Below are 20,487 nucleotides of genomic sequence, written 5' to 3' on the forward strand. Positions count from 1 at the left end.
ATGTCAAGAATTTGTGTCCTGTTCCAAGAGGCCCATGAGTGGACTGGCTAGGATTATTAGTGATGTGGTGCATTTTCAGAGTTTAGGACAGCTACTTGAATGGCAACGTTGGTTCCCAACATTTGTAATTACTAAAATTCCCATTGGTATGCTAGTCAGGAGAGGAACTGAATGATCATTCCTTAGACACTGAGACTTAATAAGAGATCACTGGTAGCAGAGTAGAGCAATTTCTTTCTCTCTTCCGGTATTTGTTGTGTTAAGTGCTCTGTCATAGTGAAAAGATCTCTCGGAAACTTGAAACCTGCTTTTGTTTCTGCGGGCAGCTTATTTCCTCCTTTGGCTTGACCTTGATTAGTGGTTGCTATGTAAAACTATTGCAAGGCAGTGTATATTATACCTGTTTGTATATTATGCGTGGTTCTATCTTGAGCAATCGTTCATTGTGCACACAGTCATTCTGAAACTACTTTTATTATTTTCCATAGTGCAGTAGCTGCATATGGTGCTGTACGCTAGGTAAGATGTGTTGAACAAATAATAGAGTCCCTGTCCTGAAGAGCTCACAGTCCTGAAGAGCAAAACTCCCATTGACATCAGTAGTGTAGAATTGGGTCTTTACGATGTTAATAACCACTCTAAATTGCAGTGTAAGAGAGAGCAGTCTGATGTCACCAATGCATCCTATACCTGTGTAGTATGTTTTGCTTTGGAGCAGCAAGGCCAAGATTTTCAGAAGTCAGTGATCATTTTGCGTACCTAACTTTTTGGATGATCAACCTGAGATACCTTGACAAGGCCTAATTTTCAAGTGAGGAGAGTACTCTCTGTTCAGAGTGCTACATATATGCTATCTAAAATGTTAGTGTGCCAGGGGAAGGAAGGTGATGGATAGTGACCAAATTAGGAATATTTATCAAACTGTTTATAAAGTAGTTAATCATCAAAAATCCAGTGAAGTCAGTGGAAAGGCTCCCATTGATTTCACTGAGCTTTGGACCAAGCCCTTGTTCATTACTGGAAACAAGTTTCCCCCAGAGATTTGAAGACTCTTTTTGAGCATCTCAATAGTAAATAAATGCCAAACGGAAGTGAAGTGAGAACCTAATGTACTATCCAATCTGTGCTTCTATAGTGTGACATACACTCCATATTCTTTATGGCAATATACTTATGATATGGATATGACATAACTGAGATATACTTTATGTGAGATGGTTCAAGTAAGATACCATTGGAAAGGTTATGATTTACTGAATGTGATTATCCAATTTTTATGTATGTATCATTTCTGTATATAAAATTAGGAATATGTAACAATTACAACTGGGTGTGTATTGGGAAGACACCCACCAGGCCATCAGATTTGATGAGCCATCAGGAGGAAACAACAAGATTGTGAAAATACTAATCTCTCTCCCTCCTGGGAGGCGTCCTGGGACATAATTGTGACACTACTAGGTCAGGTGGTCCTGTCACCTGATATTAAGCATTACCTGGGACTTCTGGTAACTTTTCACTAAAAGGGGAGGATGGTCAAGTTTGGGAAACAAAGGATTCCCGCCTTATGTAAACCTTATTTAAGAGTGGGGAGGAAGGAAAATGGGATTCCTCTCCAGGGCCCGTCTGCCCAGGAAGAAAGACTGCTAAAGACACCTGAAGGGAAGGCAAGTGGGGAGTCCAGGCTGAGACGAGAGTCTAGGCTGAAAAGAAATATAACTGGAACTCTAAGATACAGAAACTTTGCAACCTGCCTAAAATAACATTTAGGGTAAGAAATTACATTTTGTAACCTGTTTCTTGAGTATATTGAGTTTAGCTTGTGTATTTTGTTTTATTTGCTCAGTAATCAGCTTTGTTCTGTCTGTTATCTCTTATATTCACTTAAAATTCACCTTTTGTAGTTAATAAACTTATTTCTTGTTTATAATATAACCCAGTTTGTGCAATTCATAATTGTGGGGGAGGAGTAAGAGGCTGTCCATACCTTCCTCCACATTGAGGGAGGAGGTGGATTTCATAATATACCTTTGGGTCTGCACTGCAAGGGAGGTGGACACCTGAGTGCTGGGGCAAGTCCCTTAAAGCTGAATCTTCCTAGAGCTGATCTCCGTGTCTGTGTCGTTCTGTAGTTGGGTGTGGCCCTGCTTGTGTATGTGCTAGAGGAGGCTTAAAAGCCTGTCTCAGCAAGACAGGTAAAAAGGGGGGCCAGGCTGACAGAACAGGTGGTATCTCAGCACAACAGGTGGCATCTCAAAGGGGGCAACCTGACACATGTAGCTCTTAGCCTGCAGAACCTCTTGTTATATTTGTTTAACTTCCAATGGTTCTGGTTTTAATGTTGGCTAAAGAACATTGGGTGGGATTTTCAAAGTTGTCTAAGAGAATAAGAAGCACAAGTCCCATTGACTTTCAATGGAATTTGTGTTCCTGTTTTTCTTAGGTGCTTCTGAAAATCTCATCCTTTGTCCTTTTCAAACGAATATGTGGAATTAAAAAGATCACATTAACATTCCTGGTCTATTTAGGCTAATAGTTCAGAAAAATATGATTTAGTTCTCATTGATGTGTCAATAGTATGAGAATTCATAACACAGAATTCTGATGTTGTTTTGTATAGAAAATGTCAGTGTTCATTCTCCCCTGGAAAAGATGAGAGAGTAGCCATCTGAATTTCATGGCAAGAAAGGGCCCTGTCCTACAGCCCCTAACTCACATGAGTTGTTCTACCTGGTGATTTCATAGTGACTACTCCCTTGAATATTAAGACTCCAAAAGTCTTCTTTGTAGAATCATAAAACTGTCAAGCTGGAAGGGACATTGAGAGGTCATCAAGCCCAGCCCCCTGCGTTGAGGCAGGACCAAGTGTATCTAGACCATCCCTGTCAGGTGTTTGTCCAGTGTGTACTTAAAAACATCCAATGATAGAGATTTCACCACCTTCCTCAAAAGCTTATTCCTGAATTTAATCTTATAGTTAGAAAATTTTTCCTAATATTTAACCTAAATCTCCTTCATTCTATTTTCAGTGGCCTTGGAGAACAATTGATCACCATCCTCTTTATAACAGCCTTTAAGATATTTAAAGGCTGTTGTCAGGTCCCCCATCGGTCCTTCTTTTCTTACACCTAAACATGACCAGTTTTTTTAACCTTTCCTCGTAAGTCAGATTTTCTAAAACTTTTATAATTTTTGTTGCCCTGCTTTTGGCTCCCACTAATTTATCCACCATTCCTAAAGTGTGGTGCCCAGAATTGAACACATTACTTCAGCTGAGGCCTCACTAGTGGGGAAGAGAATGAAAGGTTGTCCCAAAAGAACAATAGGTGATGTAAGAAAATACTGGTGGATTAACAGTTTTATCAGAGCTTCAAGAGCTTGTATGGATTTGAACGCACTCAGATACCACAGTGATAAGTGCAGCATAAAACATGGAACCACAGAGTTACTGTAGTGTTTTGTACTGTCCCAAAACTAGGCAAATGTAATTCGTTAGTTGATGAAGAGTTAAGTTTCCTGGAACTAAGCCTTTTGGTGTGATATCAAAGAACTGTCAGTACTTCAGTGTGGTTTATTTCATTTCCTGATTCATACAGCTGTTCTGTTTCTTTGCTCAGGTATCCTCTCATGCCCTGTGTGCAAACAGACGTGCTTCGCCGGGGATGTAGTTGAAAATTTCTTTCTCAAGGACTTTCCCACAGCAAATCCAGCTATGGCAAGGGTAAGTGGAGGCTGCTCAATAGGCTGCAGCATGAGTCTTTTGAACACCAATAACAAGACCCAAAGTTTGTGTCATTTGAGTAGCTTTATATAGCATTGTAATTTTACCACAGCTCTTCAGTCATCCCCGTGGACTGAACATACTGCCTCTAAAGCACTTTTCTCACCCTGTGTGAAGAGCAAGGCATTAAAGTCAGTGGGAGCTTTGACAATGACTTCAGTGGTGCAGGATTGGGCTCTGGGCATGACTGTGTGGCAATACAGATCCCTGCTGCTAAGTCCCTGGGTTTGGCTAACGGAGGGAACTATTTCCCTTAACAGTTGTTTTGCATGAAAACACTTCTGTCAGTCACCACAGCACTAGCCACAGTGGAGCACAGAAAATTGTGACTTGTTGCAACATCAAACTGAGTAGCACAGAACACAAGTTTCTAGTGGGTAGAATTGTCTTTCAAATAAACCCAACTCTCGCTTACCACCAATGTTAGGTTTCTCAGTGACAAGCTAGGGTTTCACTCTTGAATTATGCTTCATTCATTATAAAAGTAAGTCTCAGGTAATAAAGGCGTCTGATGCATCCAGCAAGATGCTGGATCCCTTTACCTATGTGTTTCTCAGTATCCTCTGTTCCTTTGTCAGGGCCAGGTAAGCAGTGACAAAGGCTACTGGTTGTATGGTTGTCTCAAATTGATTACTTCTGTTAAATGATGAGGATATCAGTCTAATAATAATAATTATAAATAAAGTTCTTCTCCGTCCTGAGGGAAGTCTCCCAAAACTTTCAGTCTTTCAACAGGATGGAATGGATGTAACTCAGAAGTTGGAGACATTTTGCCATTCCCTATGGCCTTACGTAAACAATACGCCCAGAGACAAAGATGCTTCTCATGTGCCATTTTAAATAGTTGATTTGCAATTTAGTATTTTAGTTATGTATAGTCTTCTCCTATACTATTTTAATTGTACTGTTTTATGTATTTAAGGGTTTATGCAGCGCCAGGGGAATTGTTCATTTCTACTCTAACTCACTATACTACCCTTCCTGAATGAGGAAGCAAGACATTGGAAAATTATTATATTGCACTGGAATGAGGAGTTAAAATAGCACTAAATGAATCAAAACTACTTTACAAACTATTGACTATTTTATTTTATCCGTTTTCTACTGAAATCCGAAGTGTTGCCCAATGGTTAGAGCTAGTGACTGAGAGCTAGAATTCTTGGGTTCAAATCTCTGGGCCAGATCATGGCCCCATTCTGTCTGCTCTGTGCCTCTCAGTCAGTTCTAAGGAGATAAAAAACCAGCTTAAATATCCAGTTAAAGATTCTTCTGACACTGGAGATTCCTTTAGCTGGTTTTACCAACTTAGGGGACATATCAAGGGTACAACCAGAGCACTGCTGTACCCCAGCACTGCCAATGGAATGGTCTTTTGTGGGTTATCAGCCAGAACAACTTCAAGCAACCTCAAGGCTTCTATAAGTTGTTCTGGAGACTGGCCCCAGGATCCAGTGGAAGAAAAGCATAAGGGCAAACACCATCTTTGCCTCCTGTGTTTTAGCTCTGTTCAGCCTTCTGTTGATTACCAAGGGCTCTGAATTGCTCCGAGTCACTGAACTTTCCTGTGCCTCATTTTCCCCATCTCTAGAAATACATACCTAACTCATAGAGGATGTTTTGTGAATTCAATGACTAATGTTTGTAAAGTGCTCTGAGACCTTCAGATGAAGGGTGCTATATATATGCAATGTATCATTATGTAAACCAAAAGGATCACTTTCACACATACTCTTCAAAGATAGTAAGAGCAAAATTTACACAATGCTGCTGCAGTGTTAGAAAGTTCTTATTACAGTAAGTTTTCTTAATTATCATAACTCAATTCATCTGCCTTCTAGAGAGAGCCAGTGTACGAAGGAAATGAAATGAATAAATCTTTTAGTCTCTTCAAAGACACTGGGATATTTCTTAGATTTCCAGTAAGAAGATTTTTCTTTTCTTCAGTCCCCTAGGCTCGAAGAGCGATTAAAAAAGAAAACGATTCCCACAGGATTATAGGAATCCTACAAGGGAATGAAGAACCTTCCCAGCATCATTTTAAGATTGTTCCTTTTTATAAATGGTCTCATCTTATAACAGTGAAGCCTTTATAAAAGGAAAAATAGGAGAAAACCAGGGCCCAATCCCACTGTCATTGAAATCAGTGGGAGTTTAGCCAGTGACATCAGCGGAAGCAACATAAGGCCCTCAAATTATGAGGCTGTTAGAAAGACATAAAGGCCCATATTTTCAGACTTTGGTGTCTAAAGTTGACATCTAGTTCCATAAAAATGGGCTAATGGGGAGCTGTGAATTCGTATCACCTCTGAAATTCAGGTTTCATAATTAGGTGCCTACATATGGATTTAGGTTCCTAACTTGAGGCAGATAAATCTGAAAATTATGCCCAAATCTGTTAACTGGCTTGATCAAATTGGACTTGGTAATGTTGCTAAAGGGAATGAGAATTTGGGGTGCAAAAGAAATGTAGGATCAAGCCCTGAATCTTGGAACCATTCTGACCTTAGTAGAGGTTTACCGTTGCATTCAAGTGGTAGCCAACATGAATGTCACATTTTAGGGGAGCAATTAATGGTGTAAAGATCACCAAAGTGATACTCCAAGATCTTGCCCATGTCCTGGTTACTATAGTGATGGATTTATTATAAATCGGTAGACAGACAGATAACCTATATTGTAACGTTACCTTCCTGGGTAAGCTTGGGGAAGACACTTTCTCTATGTACTCCATCTATAAAATGCAGACAGTGATCCTTCCTGTCTCCTACCCTTTGTCAGTCTAGATTGTAAATTCTTTGAGTCAGGGTCTGTCTTTTACTGTGTGTGTGTGTTGTGGGGCCCTGTTGTCAACTGGGGCCTCTCGGTGCTACTGCAATACAAATGAATGATGATAATTGTGGAAGACTTTAGTGTACAAGTGTATACTAGTTGTTGATAAACCACACCTTGCCGAGCTACCCTGATTGGTGAGTTGAAATTACAGCCTCATTTTTTCAGTTGGCCTTTTAGCAGTTTATCAGAGTAATTGCTTTGCAATGTATGTATTGTGTGCTTGAGTTGCACAGCTGTTTTAGCTTCTGAGCTCCTTGGATGGATGGTCTTGAAAGCCACACTTAAAAGAGAGGTGTAGTCTGAATACCTGAGCAGAAGCCAGGAACTCCTGAGTTAATCCTGGATCTAGCCTAACTTCCTCTGTGGCCTTGGGCAAGTCACCCTCTCTGCTTCAGCCTTTTTCTTGTACATGTATGATAAAGGAGGAAATGCATACTGCTCATCTTGTGAAATGGAGGTAGGTAAATATTATTACTTCAGAGGGGTATTGTGAGAATTAACTAATAAGTGTAAAAGTCCTCTGAAGATTAAAAACAAAACTATGCATGGTCTATGTAAACATCAAAAGACTGGAGATGTATGAGGTAGGGGATAAGAGTTGGCTGCTGGAGGAGTCAGGGCTCTCGCCCAGATTCTGACTAAGGAGGTCAGACAGACAGAGCTTGAGGCAAGGGGTTTACTACAGCTTGACTAGGCTCTGAGCTAATCAGAATGGACCATTCTTTAACTTTCAGTTCTCTCTGCTAACCTAATGACTTCCTATGCTGTGTTCCTGTTGACCAGAGCCTCCCAGAGGATTCAGGGGCCTGGGCAAAGCAGGGGAGCTGCCTGCGGCACTTGTACTCACCCGGCGGCGGTCTGGGTCTTAGGCAGCATTTCAGTGGTGTGGGGCCCTTCAGTCACTCTCCATCTTTGGCAGCACTGAAGGCCTCCCCCACCGCTGAAATGCCATGGAAGGCCCGGACTGTCACCAGGCCAGGGCTCGTGGGGCCCCTGCGGGGCCTGGAACTTAGGGCAAATTGCCCCACTTGCCTCCCCTTCTGGGTGGCCCTGCTGTTGACTAATTAATAAACCCTACTGTTTTGACAATGCTGTGTGAGTATCACTGCAAAGGCTGGGTGAGGTATATTAATCTCTGCAGAGTGTACAGTTCTCCATCAGGAATCTGTCTCAGTTGGACTTGCAGTGTGAAGCAAGAGTGCTGAAGGCCCAGAGATCCAGCGTAAGGAAGTGGTGAAGCCGTTCTGTCTTACCCTAGAGGAAGAGTGAGTCCTTGAAGGGGTCTGGAACACTGAAAGGGTTCCCCCAAGAGACTGCTCCAAAGAGGAGGGCTGTAGTACCAATCCTATGGATCCGTGATGCTTGGTTACGTTTGGTTAACATTTTCTTTACAGACTAGGCAATATTCTATCATGTTCATGAAGGGACTCATAATTCCTGTGCACTGATTTGTTTTCTTGTGTTTGAACATCCTCATCTGTTATGGTACTAATATCAAGGATATACAAGTGACCTCTTATCCTCTGCAAGTTCCTTTTTTTTTTTTTGAGACATAACTATCCCCACTCACTCCATGCACTGAAATCAGACAATTCTTAATTCATCAATTCATAGATTTTTAGGACCAGAAGGCCAGAACTATTATGATCATCTAGTCTGACCTCTGGCTTCACACAGGCCACAGAATTTTGCCCAGTAATTCTGGTATCAAATCTTTAACTTCTTCAACAAGAGAATATTAGAAAGACATCCAGCTTTGATTTAAACACTTCCAGAGATGATCTTGTTTTCTCTCTTGCACCAGTATAAACCAGGAGTAATGCCATTGATGTCAATTGAATTACACTGGTGTAAGAGAGAAAAGAATCAGGGCCAGTTCTCACAGTTATTGGAATAACTAAACCTCCAAGGTTTTGAATCAGTGTCTTAAATGTAGTAGTTTCTACAAGCTCGTTGGAAGAGTTCTACATTTAATTATACTTGTATGTAATTGCACCTTTTTTTTTTAGAGCTGTTCCGCGTGTAAAGAGAAGAGACCTGCTCACAGTCTGTGTACTAACTGCAATAAGTGGCTGTGCAGCTCATGTACAGAGGAACACAGACATGGCAAGGAAACTGGAGACCATTTCCTGTCTGTCCCCGCAAAGGGCTCTTCAGGTAGAAACATAAACTTCGAAGCTTTGTGTTCTTTTTGTGTGCGGTAATTCATCTGAAAACACTGGACCTCCACAGAGTCTGCACTTTGCATGTTTGTGAATAAACGTTATGTCTACAGTAAGTGGGGATTTGATAGACAGCATTCTACAGCTCCAAAGAGCTGACCCTGCACCATCAAAGCCAATACTACCTCACCCCATGGGTAGGATTGGAGCTTGTGTTTCAGGGAGGCACAGTCCCTCCAAAAAGCCCTACTAGTGTGCAGGGATTTTGGAGGCTGTATGACCCTTTAGGATCTTGCAGCCTGATCCCAGAGTGCGTGTGTGGACATGGCCCCTCCCTGTTCCCTGTGGGATATGTGCCTCCAGGGACACACCAAAGAAGCAATTGAATCCAATTTCCCCCTTGCAACACACTGGTTGGTGTTTGGTCTGCGTAACATGAGAGGGGAAGGGAAAGGCTCTTTCCATCCCCTGGCACACCTGTGCAAGGGCTAGGCGTAAACTGATCCTGGACTATTGTTCCAGTGTCCAGGGATGTCCAACTACATACCTGAACTCAGGCCTAAGCCTTTTATCCTTGGCCCCTTTTTGCGCTATCCTGAGAGAGATTGAATGTGAATGTCCATGGAGTCAAAATATACGATGTTGGGATGTATGTTGGGCTATGGAAGCAAGTGTGCCCTCATCTCAGAGCATTTGTATCAGAGGAGGTGGACTTTGCTTGGTGGTTCTTTTAATAGATAACTCTCTCATAACCCAACGTGTTCCTCTGTGCTATGCGTTCACCAGGAAAAGAAAGCACTTCCAGTGGAAATTGAACACTTCGGAACTCTTTAATGCTTCCAGGTTACAGATGCAAATTTTTCCATTCTCATGTCCCATAGTCACAGCCACCCAGGAGAGCAGAAGGATTTTTGCTAAAGAATCTCTGGACTTTTCTATGCACAAAGTTGCTGTGGTTTAACAATTTAGTTGTTGTTTGCATTGTGGTAGTACCTAGGAGCCCCAGTTATAGATCAAAAACCCAGTATGCTAGGTTCTGAAAAACACAGAACAAAAAGTCCATGCCCCAAAGAACTTAAACGTGTGATGGAAAATTGATTAAGTTAAACTGGTGCAAAAGGCTCGGTGGACACTTACATCAGTATAAGCCACGCTTATTAGAAGTGGGGCTGGTAGCACGGCGCTATCATTAAGGTTACTTGTCACTTCCTATCATAAGACCTTGTATTCAGTTGGTTATAACTGTGCCAAACTTTAACCATTCTGGCTGAAATGTTCCACGCTGGGAGTCTGTCTCAAGCTGAATATTTTTGGAAAGTTGAAAGTCTGTATGGTTCAGTCATTTCCAAGAATGAGGCTAGGGAAAAATACACTGTTTTGCTATTTAAAAGAATTCTGGCCACCTTTGAGAAGATCTAGCACCTCTGGGATTTGGAGCAGGGACTTCCTTTGAAAAACATATCAGTTTGCACATGTTCAGTAGAGATTTCTTAGTTTAGCAGCTAAAAATCACTGAAGAGTCTGTGCTCAATGAGCATGCTCATCCCCTCGCAGCTCTTATGTTTGACTGGGCAATGCTTTTTTATCCTCACAGAGCAACTGTGTGTTCTCTGGCCCAGGGCTGCTGGGTCAGGGCCAGATTTGCCCTATAATAGTAGGTCCAGGCCTCGTTAGGAAGCCTGGCTCTCCTGTGCTTTCTGTGACATCTCTGCTGGTGCCCAGGCAGCATGAAGGAGGAAGCTGCCTGACAAGAATGCAGAGGGGACAAAATCTAGACCAAATGGACGGGAAAGGAATAGATTGGAGCAAGGAGCCAGCTGAGACTGATATTGAAGATAGGGGTAGGGGAAGAGAGAAACTGGCGGAGAGGAGGAGATTGGGACACGTTGGACAAGGAGACTGGGACAGGGAGACAATGAGATTGGATGAGGAGGTGGGGTCAGAGGGAGGGACTGGGAATGACTGCAAAAGGAGCCTGAGAACCAGTTGAGGGAGGACGGAAGACAGATCTGACGAGGAGCTGGTGTATGGGGGAAGAAGTGGGACTGGCTGGGCAAAGAGATTGGGACTGGAATGAGAAGACTAAGGCGTGGAGATTGGGACTGAGTATACAGATAGACTGGGACTGATTTGAGGATTCAGGGATGAGGAAGAGACGATTGGGACTGGGATGAAGGGGTCCATCTTGCAGGTAGTAGACAGAAGAGGCTGTGATCGCTGTAGCATGATTCCCTCCAGAGCCTGGAATGAAACCCAAGATTCCTGAGTCCGATCATTCCTCTACTTCCAGCAAGTAGCTGAAGTTCACTGGCAGAGTCTGTCTCCCCTTCCCCTGTAATGCTTGTCCACATGGAGGATGATGACCTACTACTGCTATCAGTTACTCCATTACCTCAAGTGGTAGAGGTCTTGCGGTGATCTGAAGGTTCCAGCTGTGCTGATGAGCCATCTGGGTGTCGTTATGAATTTCTGTTTTTTTCAGTTTGCTTTTTTTTTTTAAGACTTAGGAAATTGCATACAATCTATGTTAAAAGAACATTAAAGTTGCAACGGCAAGTAATCAAACGTTAGGAAGTTGTATATCACGAAGAAGCTGTTATCTGTGTCTGTTATCATTTGTTGCAGAAATTGGAAGGTGTGTAATGAATGAGGCAGGGGATGGCAGGAAGAGAAAAGATGGCCTCATGGTTTAGGCAGTTGAATGCTACCCTGAAGAATTGGATTCTATACCTGCTTCTGCCACAGAGTTCCTGTGTGATGCTAGTAAAGTCACTTACATCAGACTTTTCACAAGTGGTCACTAATTGTGTATTCCTTATTTTCTGGGTGCATGATTTGAGATCTTGGGGTCTGATTTGAGGAAGTGCTGCATGCTCACAGCTGCAGCTGAAATCAATGGGAGCTGTGCATTGAATATATAAAGTACTTAAAAAAAAAAAAAACCTATTCTAAAATCCGGTCCTAGACAGCTCAACTTGACACCCAAAATTAGTGGACCCGTTGGACCTTAATTTGTCTCTGTCTCAGTTCCCCATGTGTAAAGTGGAGATAATACCCCCTCATCTCACCAGAGTGTTGTGAAGATAAATGAATTAATATTTGTGAAGCTCTCTAATACGTAGTAATGAGCACCATAGAAATGGCCATGAGGAAATTAATAATTCTGTCTTCAGAGAAGGGTTTGAATAGCGTGCAGTAAATAAGGCCTGGGGCCACACGTTGAACAATGAGGGTAAACAAAATATAGAAAAGGTGCTCATTAAGTGAGTACTGGCTCTTCTGTGCAATGAAGGAAGCAGTGGTCCTGTGGAAAAACTAGTGTGATATGATATATAATTAAAGCTTGTATCAATGCATACACATAAGGGGGCCTAAGTAAGGTTGCACATCAATGTTAATTCTGGCATTTCCTAACTTTTGAATTTTTGACTTTGCAACTTAATATTTTTTATGCAGTTTTGTGTGTGAAATATCTATTTAGCTTAAGTTGGTTAGGAACAAATTAAGCTAAACTGATATTAGCTATTCATAAACTGTAAAGTATTTTGCAGTAGGATTTTACACCAGTTTAACTAAACTGTTTTAAGGCTGTGTCTACACTAGCTACCTTACAGCAGCACAGCTGTACCGATGCAGCTATGCTGCTGAAAGATCTCTCATGTAGCCACTCTGTGCCGACAGAGAGAGCTCTCCCGTCAACATAATTAAACCACCCCAACAAGCAGCAGTAGCTATGTCAGCAGGAGAGCATCTCCTGCCAACGTAGCATTGTCCACACTGGCACTTCTGTCAATGTAACTTATGTCGGTCAGGGGTATGGTTTTTTTTCACAGCCCTGAGCGACATACGTTTTTTCCAACAAAAGTGCTAGTGTACATATAGCCTAAGTTCACACCTTCAGTTAAATCAATGCATCTTTCTCATGTATGGTTTTGTGTGTGTTAGAGAGACTGAGCAGAAAGTGCGTGAAAGGCAGAAAGTAGAACATAAAGGAGACCCAAAAGACATCTAAGTCCATTTTAGAAAATGCTGCACAATCACTTTAGCTATAAAGGACAGAAACAAGGAAGAAGCTTAGATGAAGACTGTTCTTTTTTCTTGCAGTTGTTATATAGAACCCAATCCTTAACTCCTTGTACAGGCAAAGCTCACCTAAAAGTCAATTGGAGTTTCTCTGTGTAAGATGTACAGATTAGGGGACTTAATATTAGAGCTATTGATCAGTTACCAGATGACAGAGGGAAGGAAATAAAACTTTAGAAGAACAGTCAAAAATAAAACAGCACATAAAATGTAGTTTTTAGAGTTCTATTTGACCCCAAGCAAGGAAATGGCAGGCTGTTTTCTGAGCATAAAGCAAAGATAAAACAGCATGTTGTAAGAACATAAGAATGGCCATACTGAGTCAGATCAGTAGCCCAGTATCCTGTCTTCTATCAGTGGCCAGTGCCAGATGCTTCAGAGAGAATGAATAGAACAGGGTACTTTCATCCCCTGATTCATCCCATGTCATCCAGTCCCATGTTCTGGCAGTCAGAGGTTTAGGGACATCAGAGCATGGGATTGAATCCATTACCATTTTATCTAATAGCCCTTGATGGACCTATGCTCCAAGAATTTATCCATTTTTTTAAAACTCATTTATATTTTTGGCCTTCACAACAATCCCTGGCAATGAGTTCCACAGGTTGACTGTACGTTGTGTGAAAAAATACTTCCTTTTATTTGTTTTAATCCTGCTGCCTAATAATGGTGGGTGACCCTTAATGCTTGTGTTATGTGAAAGGATAAATAACACTTTCTTATTCGCTTTCTCCACATCATTCATGATTTTATAGACTTATATCAGATCCCACCCAGTCATCTCTTTTCCGAGCTGAACAGTTCCATTCTTTTTAACTGAACAGTTCCAGTTTTTTACTCTCCTCAAATGGAGGCTGTTCCATACCCCTAATCATTTTTGTTGCCCTTCTCTGTACTTTTTCTAATTCTAATATATATATATTTTTAGAAGGGGAGACCAAAACTGCATGCAGTATTCAGGGTGTGGGTGTATTATGTATTATATAGTGGCCTTATGATATTTTCTGTCTTCTTATCTCTTTCCTAATGGTTCCTAACATCGTTAGCTTTTTTGACTGCCACTGCACTTCGAGAAGATGTTTTCATAGAACTTTACACAACAACTAGAAGATCTCTTTCTGTCTTTATCACAGCTAATTTAGTCTCCACCATTTTGTGTGTGTAGTTGGGATTAAATTTTCTAGTATGCACTATTTTGCATTTATCAACGTTTAATTTCATCTGCCATTTTGTTGCTCAGTCACTCAGTTTTGTGAGATCCTTTTGTAACTCTTTGCAGTCAGGTTTGAATAACTATCTTGAGTAATTTTGTATCATCAGCAGACTTTGCCACCTCAATGTGTATCCCTTTTTTTCAGATCATTTATCAATCTGTTGAACAGCGCAGGTCCCAGTACAGATCTTTGGGTGACCCCACTATTTATCTTCTCCACTGGGAAAAGGGACCATTTATTCCTACCCATTTTTTCCTATCTTTAAACCAGTTACTGATCCATGGGAGGATCTTCCCTCTTATCCCATGACTGCCTGCTTTGCTTAAGAGCCATTGATGAGGAACCATGTCAAAGGCTTTCTGAAAGTCCAAATATACTACATCCATTGGATCACCCTTGTCCACATGTTTGTTGACCACCTCAAAAAATTCTAATAGATTTGTGAGGCATGATTTTTCTTTACAAAAGCCATATTGACTTTTCCCCAGTGATATGATCTTAATCTATCTAATATTCAGCTCTTTGCTATAATTATAACCAGTTTCCTGGTACTGAAGTTAAGCCTTACCAGCTTGTTAATGTCAGGATCGCATCTGAAGCCTTTAAAAAAAAATCATTGTCTTGTTAACTATCCACCAGTTATCTGGTACAGAGGCTGATTTAAATCATAGGTTACAAGCCACAGTTAGCAATTCTGCAATTTAATGTTTGAGTTCCTTCAGAATGCTTGGGTGAATATCAAGTAGTCCTGGTGACTTATTACTGTTTAGTTTATCATTTTGTTCCAAAACCTTCTCTATTAACATCTCAATCTGGGATAGTTCCTCAGATTTGTCACCTAAAAAGAAAGACTCACGTTTGGGACTCTCTCTCACATCCTCTGCAGAGTAAACTGATTCAAAGAATTCATTTAATTTCTCTGCGATGGTCTTGTCTTCCTTGGACACTCTTTTAGTACCCTGATCATCCAGTGCCCCCACTGATTTTTTTTTTAGGCTTCTTGCTTAGTTACAAAAAGTAAACAGCAATGTAATTTAATGAAAACACAATAGGTACCTCGAGTGCCTGGACTTAAATGGTGCTAGTATCCTCATTTAAGTCCAGGCACTCAAGTTCACCCATCTTAATATTTTTATTAAGTTAAGTTTCTTTTATATGGGGATTTTTATTGTTTTATGTTTTCCCAATTAGGATAATCTGAGTACAGATATGAGTAAATAATTTATTACCAAAGTGTGTTTTAAATTTTTTTTTTTAACTTTTGACTAAGGATAAGCATAAAAGTGCTGAATACAAGGACAGGATAGTTTTATTTTCAGGTTAATGGCAGGAAAAGGTCTGTTTTGATTCTCAGGGTACCTTTTGTGTTTTCATTAAATGTTGTGTGAGTTTACACTGTTGACAAACAATGGTCAGAAAAGCTACTTGTGGCTTATTTGTGCTACAAGTCCTGTAGATGCAAATTCCAGGCTTTAATTAAAAACCGTTCTCACCATTTTACTCCTACCCCCACACAGAGCTAAAACAGAAAAAATTGGGAAATAGATTGTTTTTAAATCTACAAAAGGAGCAATTCACAGCTTGGTTAATCTGGGACATAAATCAGGGATGTAAAGCTGTTGTGCAGTTCAGTAACTCATTTGTTACCAGGAGCTCATGTCATCAATGCTTCGGGCTATCTGTTAAGTACTGGATAGAACTGAAGGCATTGGATTAGAGCTATAATGCCCTTAAACATACATACCTGAAAGACTGCCTCCTTCCCTGTTCTGTAATGTCACAGTTTTGATCAATGGAGATGTCTGTGCTGGAGACTCACTGGTATGGAAGAGGGTACTGCTGGCTGGACATTTGGTGTGAGGGCTATTAAGCTTTGGAACTCATTCAATTCCCTGCTCTGACTTTCAGGGCGTGCTGTGAGGCATTTGGTTTTCTCTAGCTGGGAGGTGACTGGAAGGCTGTGTTGGGTGATCTTCCAGGTATTTTTTGCTGCTGTGTTACTATTAGTAGGTTTGGCTATGTTAATTAAGGGTTAGATGGAGGAAGGTTACAGGAGTGGTCTGTTTCATAGATGTATAGCTATTTGTCAAAATATACCTAAAGCAAAGAGTGGGCCCTCATTTTTAATGGCTATGTGTATAAATACAAATAAATATTCCCCCCGTCCCCCGGTTAGGAAAACACTGGTGCAAACCAACTGTGTACAAATGCTGTTAGCTGACCTGTTTATGGAATTTCCAACACCAGTGTGAGGGCCTGGCTGTAACATTGTTGGTTATGAATATAAAGTGAAGCTGCAATGCGGCTAATGGTTGGAGCAAATCATGGACAGGAATGTTTTTTATTTAACATTGACTGAAGAAGGGAGCCAGTACAGTGAGGGCCAAGAGTATGTGTAAGCGTGTGGATTCACCCCCTGCACCGCCTCCTGCTGGTCTCTGTCGGGAATTAGCTCATCCAGCTTTCAGAGTGCCCTCTGCAGGCCAGTGATCTGCCTTACACTGCTGCTGGGCCGCCGTGTCCCTCCTGGACCTGGTGCCCCCTTATCTGGGGTGCTGCCCCCTGGCAGTAACCCTTTTCTCTCAGGGTCTCCCACCCAGAGGGAACCCCCACCACTACCCACACCTTGTCTCAGTGTAAGGCTGCTGCCAGTCACCAACTAGCCCCTGTTCCCTGGGGCAGATTGCAGTGTATGCTATTCATCACTGGCAAGGGGGTTTTGGGGCCTGCTGCCTCGGCCTACCCATGGGCTGCCCCCTGCAACCCCTGTATTCAGTTTGGCATTCTACTAGGCTGCAGCCTGGAGACTTTCCAGGCCAGAGCTCCCCGTCTCCCTTGGCCTTTCCCCAGCCCTGCTCCAATCTAGGTACTCTCTTCTTCGTTCGCTCCCTAAAGGCAGAGAGAGACTCTTTGGGCTCCTCGCTCGCAGCCTCTTATAGTGGCCAGTCGGGCCCTGTTTGGGGCATGGCCGCAGCTCTGCCTGCTTCCCCCAATCAGCCCAGTAGTTGCTTTCTCCTGCCACAGCTCTTTCCTAGGGCTGTTTTAAGCCCCTCAGGGCAGGAGCGGGTGTTGTCATAACTCTCCTACTCAGATCTGAACCTTAGAGTTCAGAACATGAGAAGCTAGCATGAAACCTCCAAACTTAATTACCAGCTTGGATCTGATATCGCTGCCACCAGCCAGAATTCCAGTGACTGGCTCACTCCGGTCTCCCCAAAACCTTCCCTGGGGAATCCCCAAGACTCAGATGCCCTGAGTCTCACCACAAAGGGAAATAACCCATTTCCCTTCCCCCTCTTTACCTCCTCCCAGATTTCCCCGCCCTGGGTACTCTCGGAGATTCCCTGCTTCAAGTCCTTGAAACACAAGTACCGAGAGATCAGTCTCTCTCCCCTCACCCAGAAGGTATGCAAAGTCAGGCTTAGTAAATCTAACACACAGAGATTCTCTCTTCCCCCCTGTCTTCTTCCTCCCACCAATTCCCTGGTGAGCTGCAGACTCAATCCCCTTGAGCTCCCACTAAAAAAAAATCCACAGGTCTTAAAAAGAAAGCTTTATATAAAAAGAAAGGAAAAGACATAAAATGGTCTCTGTATCAGGTGACAATATACAGGGTCAATTGCTTAACAGAAAAAATGAATAAACAGCCTTATCCAAAAAGAATACAATTTAACACATTCCAGCAACTACACACATGTAAATACAAAAAATCAATATGAACCTATTGTCTTACTATCCTTGTACTTACTTGGAAACAGAAGATTAGAAAGCCTGGAGATAGAAAGATCACTGTCAGAGCCGAGAGGGTCACCGAACCAAGACAGAGAACAAAGAACTCACATCCAAAACTTCCCTCCACCCAGATTTGAAAAAGTCTTGTTTCCTGATTGGTCCTCTGGTCAGGTGTTTGGTTCCCTTTGTTAACCCTTTACAGGTAAAAGAACATTAACCCTTAGCTATCTGTTTATGACAGGTGTCCACCCTGCTACAGTACTTTTTTCATAGATTGATTTTTGTTGATAGTTTGAAAAAAAATTATCTTCTTGTGTCTGTGACTACCATATACATAAACTTTGATTAAATCTGTTCACAAAATTAATATAATAAACAAGGATAACAAGATAGGCACTGAAGATGTGAAAAAAGATTTATTACAGCATAAGAAGCTATATGAAAAAATGGCTGTCTTAGGAGAGTAAGCTCTGAAGAAGTCTTTTACTTAGGGGCTTTGCATTGATACCAGGCAAACCTCATGATGTTCAAAGTTACACTTCTCCGACTGTATTTTAGATTAATAAAACCATAACCTTTTTTCCCCTCTCATTCCCGTCCAGTTTTTTTTCCAAAGAGATTAAATTTTTAGTATATTTTTTTGCCCTAGCTAAATGGAAGTGTATGGCATAGAAGCCTTGGCATAGAAGAACTCCTCACATCCAAAAGTTAGGCTAGTGCCAAGTGAATACCCAGTAAGCAGTGTATATACTGTATTTATTGCTTTATTGGATTTTTTCTCTCTGCTCTGCTCTTTTTTTTAGCCTATCCAACATGAACATGCATTCAGATGTAATTTGTGCAAGTCAAATTTTAAACCTGTGAAGCTGGAGGATGGATCTTATTAGGCAAGTTGATTTTGCCCATCCCTAATTGACATTCCAGATCTTCAAATGCCAGAAAATTGAAGCTACCCTTCTAGTATAACAGGATCAGGGCCGGCGCTTCCATTTAGGCGGCCTAGGCGATCGCCTAGGGCGCCAGGATTATTGGTGGGCGGCATTTTGCCGGAAGGGGCGGCAGGCGGCTCCGGTGGAGCTGCCGCAGTCGTGCCTGTGGAGGGTCCGCTGGTCTGCGGTTCCAGTGGAGCTGCCACAGGCACCACTGCGGCAGCTCCACCAGAGCTGCGGACCAGCGGACCCTCCGCAGGCATGACTACGGCAGCTCTACCGGAGCCGCGGGACCAGGGCGCGGGGCGGCGAAATTGCCGTGCGCCTAGGGCGCTAAAACCCCTAGCGCTGGTCCTGAACAGAGTGTGTCTATACTGCAATTAAAAATCCACAAATGGCTCGTGCCAACTTCAGTCTTGCCAGGCTCAAGCCAAAGGGTTGTTTAATTATGGTGTAGATGTCCCTGCGAGGTGTGTGTGGAGGGTCCGAGAGCTGCATTGCAGCCTGAGCCCAAACATTTACACCACAATCAAACAGCCCCTTAGCTCAAGTCCTGTGAGTCTGAGGCAGCTGGCAAGGGTCAGCTGCAGGTTTTTAATTGCAGTGTAAACATACACACAGAGATCACACTCTTATATTTGTTTAAGATATGGACAATTACTGTATGCAGGCCTTGGAAATGGTGATCCAAAATGGTGAATATATGTTCATCTTTTTTTGTGTTAAATAAAGAGTTAAAAATGCCCATTTTAAGCTTCTGTGAATTAGATAGTTATGTTCTTCATCTGTTTCAAAACTCTCATTCTGAAGGAAATTGATGGTAGTGCCAGTACATAGGGCAAATGATTCCTTACTACTATTGATATGATGCTCAATAAACTGATTTGGATTGTGGTAGCTATGATTCCCACATGGAGAGCATAGTTCTGAACTGGGAATAAAAGTAAGTGTAGAATGCAAGCAGTGTAATGAGATTGCCAGTTGGCACCTGATATGTTTATTGAGTCCTAGGAGTTACTAGAGTGATGTGGCTTTGAATCTGTGTGATTGTAGCTGACAAGGGTATCTCCCTAGTTTCCATTTGAAAAGTGGCTGTCTTTTAAATCTGACATACTGAGAAAACATTGATTTCTTCAGAATGATTTAAATCACCAGTAGGCTACAGATCTTTCAAAGGGAGAAAGCAAAGTAGAAGCTTTTACTATATGACTGTAAATAAGAGTCTTTCATTGTACTTGGACTAGTTTGACCTTAAAAAACAGTTCCTACTATAAGCAAGAGCTATTTGCATTGTCCTCAAAACCCAGACAGCAGGGGTAGCCTTGGTCCCGTACTTTCACAATATAACCATCCTGCCCTTCAAGAGCCTGCCTGGGAGATGGGACACAGAACATCTCTAAATGTTTTTCAGATTATGAAATCTGAGGTACAGATTATGTTACTCACTGCATTTGGTACACTGCTCTAATAAGATAGAGGAAAATCACCCTTGAACATCTAATTGCTTGATTTTTGCAGAGGTGGGGTTTTTAATGCATAAGCAAGTGTTGCACAGAAACTAGACCCATTGAAAACATGGGATTGTGAATTCATGAAGCATGAATTCTTTCTTGGATACACAGAAGGCTATTAGGGGAGGGATGAATAAAATTCAGGCTCACCTTCCATTTTTTAATACTACTGTTTAGTAAAATTTTACGCAGGGATAATACCAAACAAAAATGTCAGGTAATTATACATCATGAAAAATAAAA

At 41.8% G+C, this 20,487-nt stretch overlaps 1 protein-coding gene across 3 annotated transcripts in view; it reads left to right on the top strand.

Moving 5' to 3' along the window:
- Positions 1–20,487, top strand: part of TRIM66 (tripartite motif containing 66) — an 81,515-nt gene that overhangs the window by 17,073 nt on the left and 43,955 nt on the right. For 2 of the 3 annotated variants that reach the window (XM_030560434.1, XM_030560433.1), the window contains 2 exons: positions 3,618–3,721; positions 8,623–8,770. In XM_030560434.1, coding sequence (XP_030416294.1) covers positions 3,618–3,721; positions 8,623–8,770 — 252 coding nt within the window. Of the gene's footprint in view, positions 1–3,617; positions 3,722–8,622; positions 8,771–20,487 lie in introns of those variants that run through there. The other variant, XM_030560435.1, reaches the window with a different exon arrangement.

This window comes from Gopherus evgoodei, chromosome 4 (genome assembly GCF_007399415.2).
Source record: "Gopherus evgoodei ecotype Sinaloan lineage chromosome 4, rGopEvg1_v1.p, whole genome shotgun sequence".
Taxonomy (NCBI): domain Eukaryota; kingdom Metazoa; phylum Chordata; order Testudines; family Testudinidae; genus Gopherus; species Gopherus evgoodei.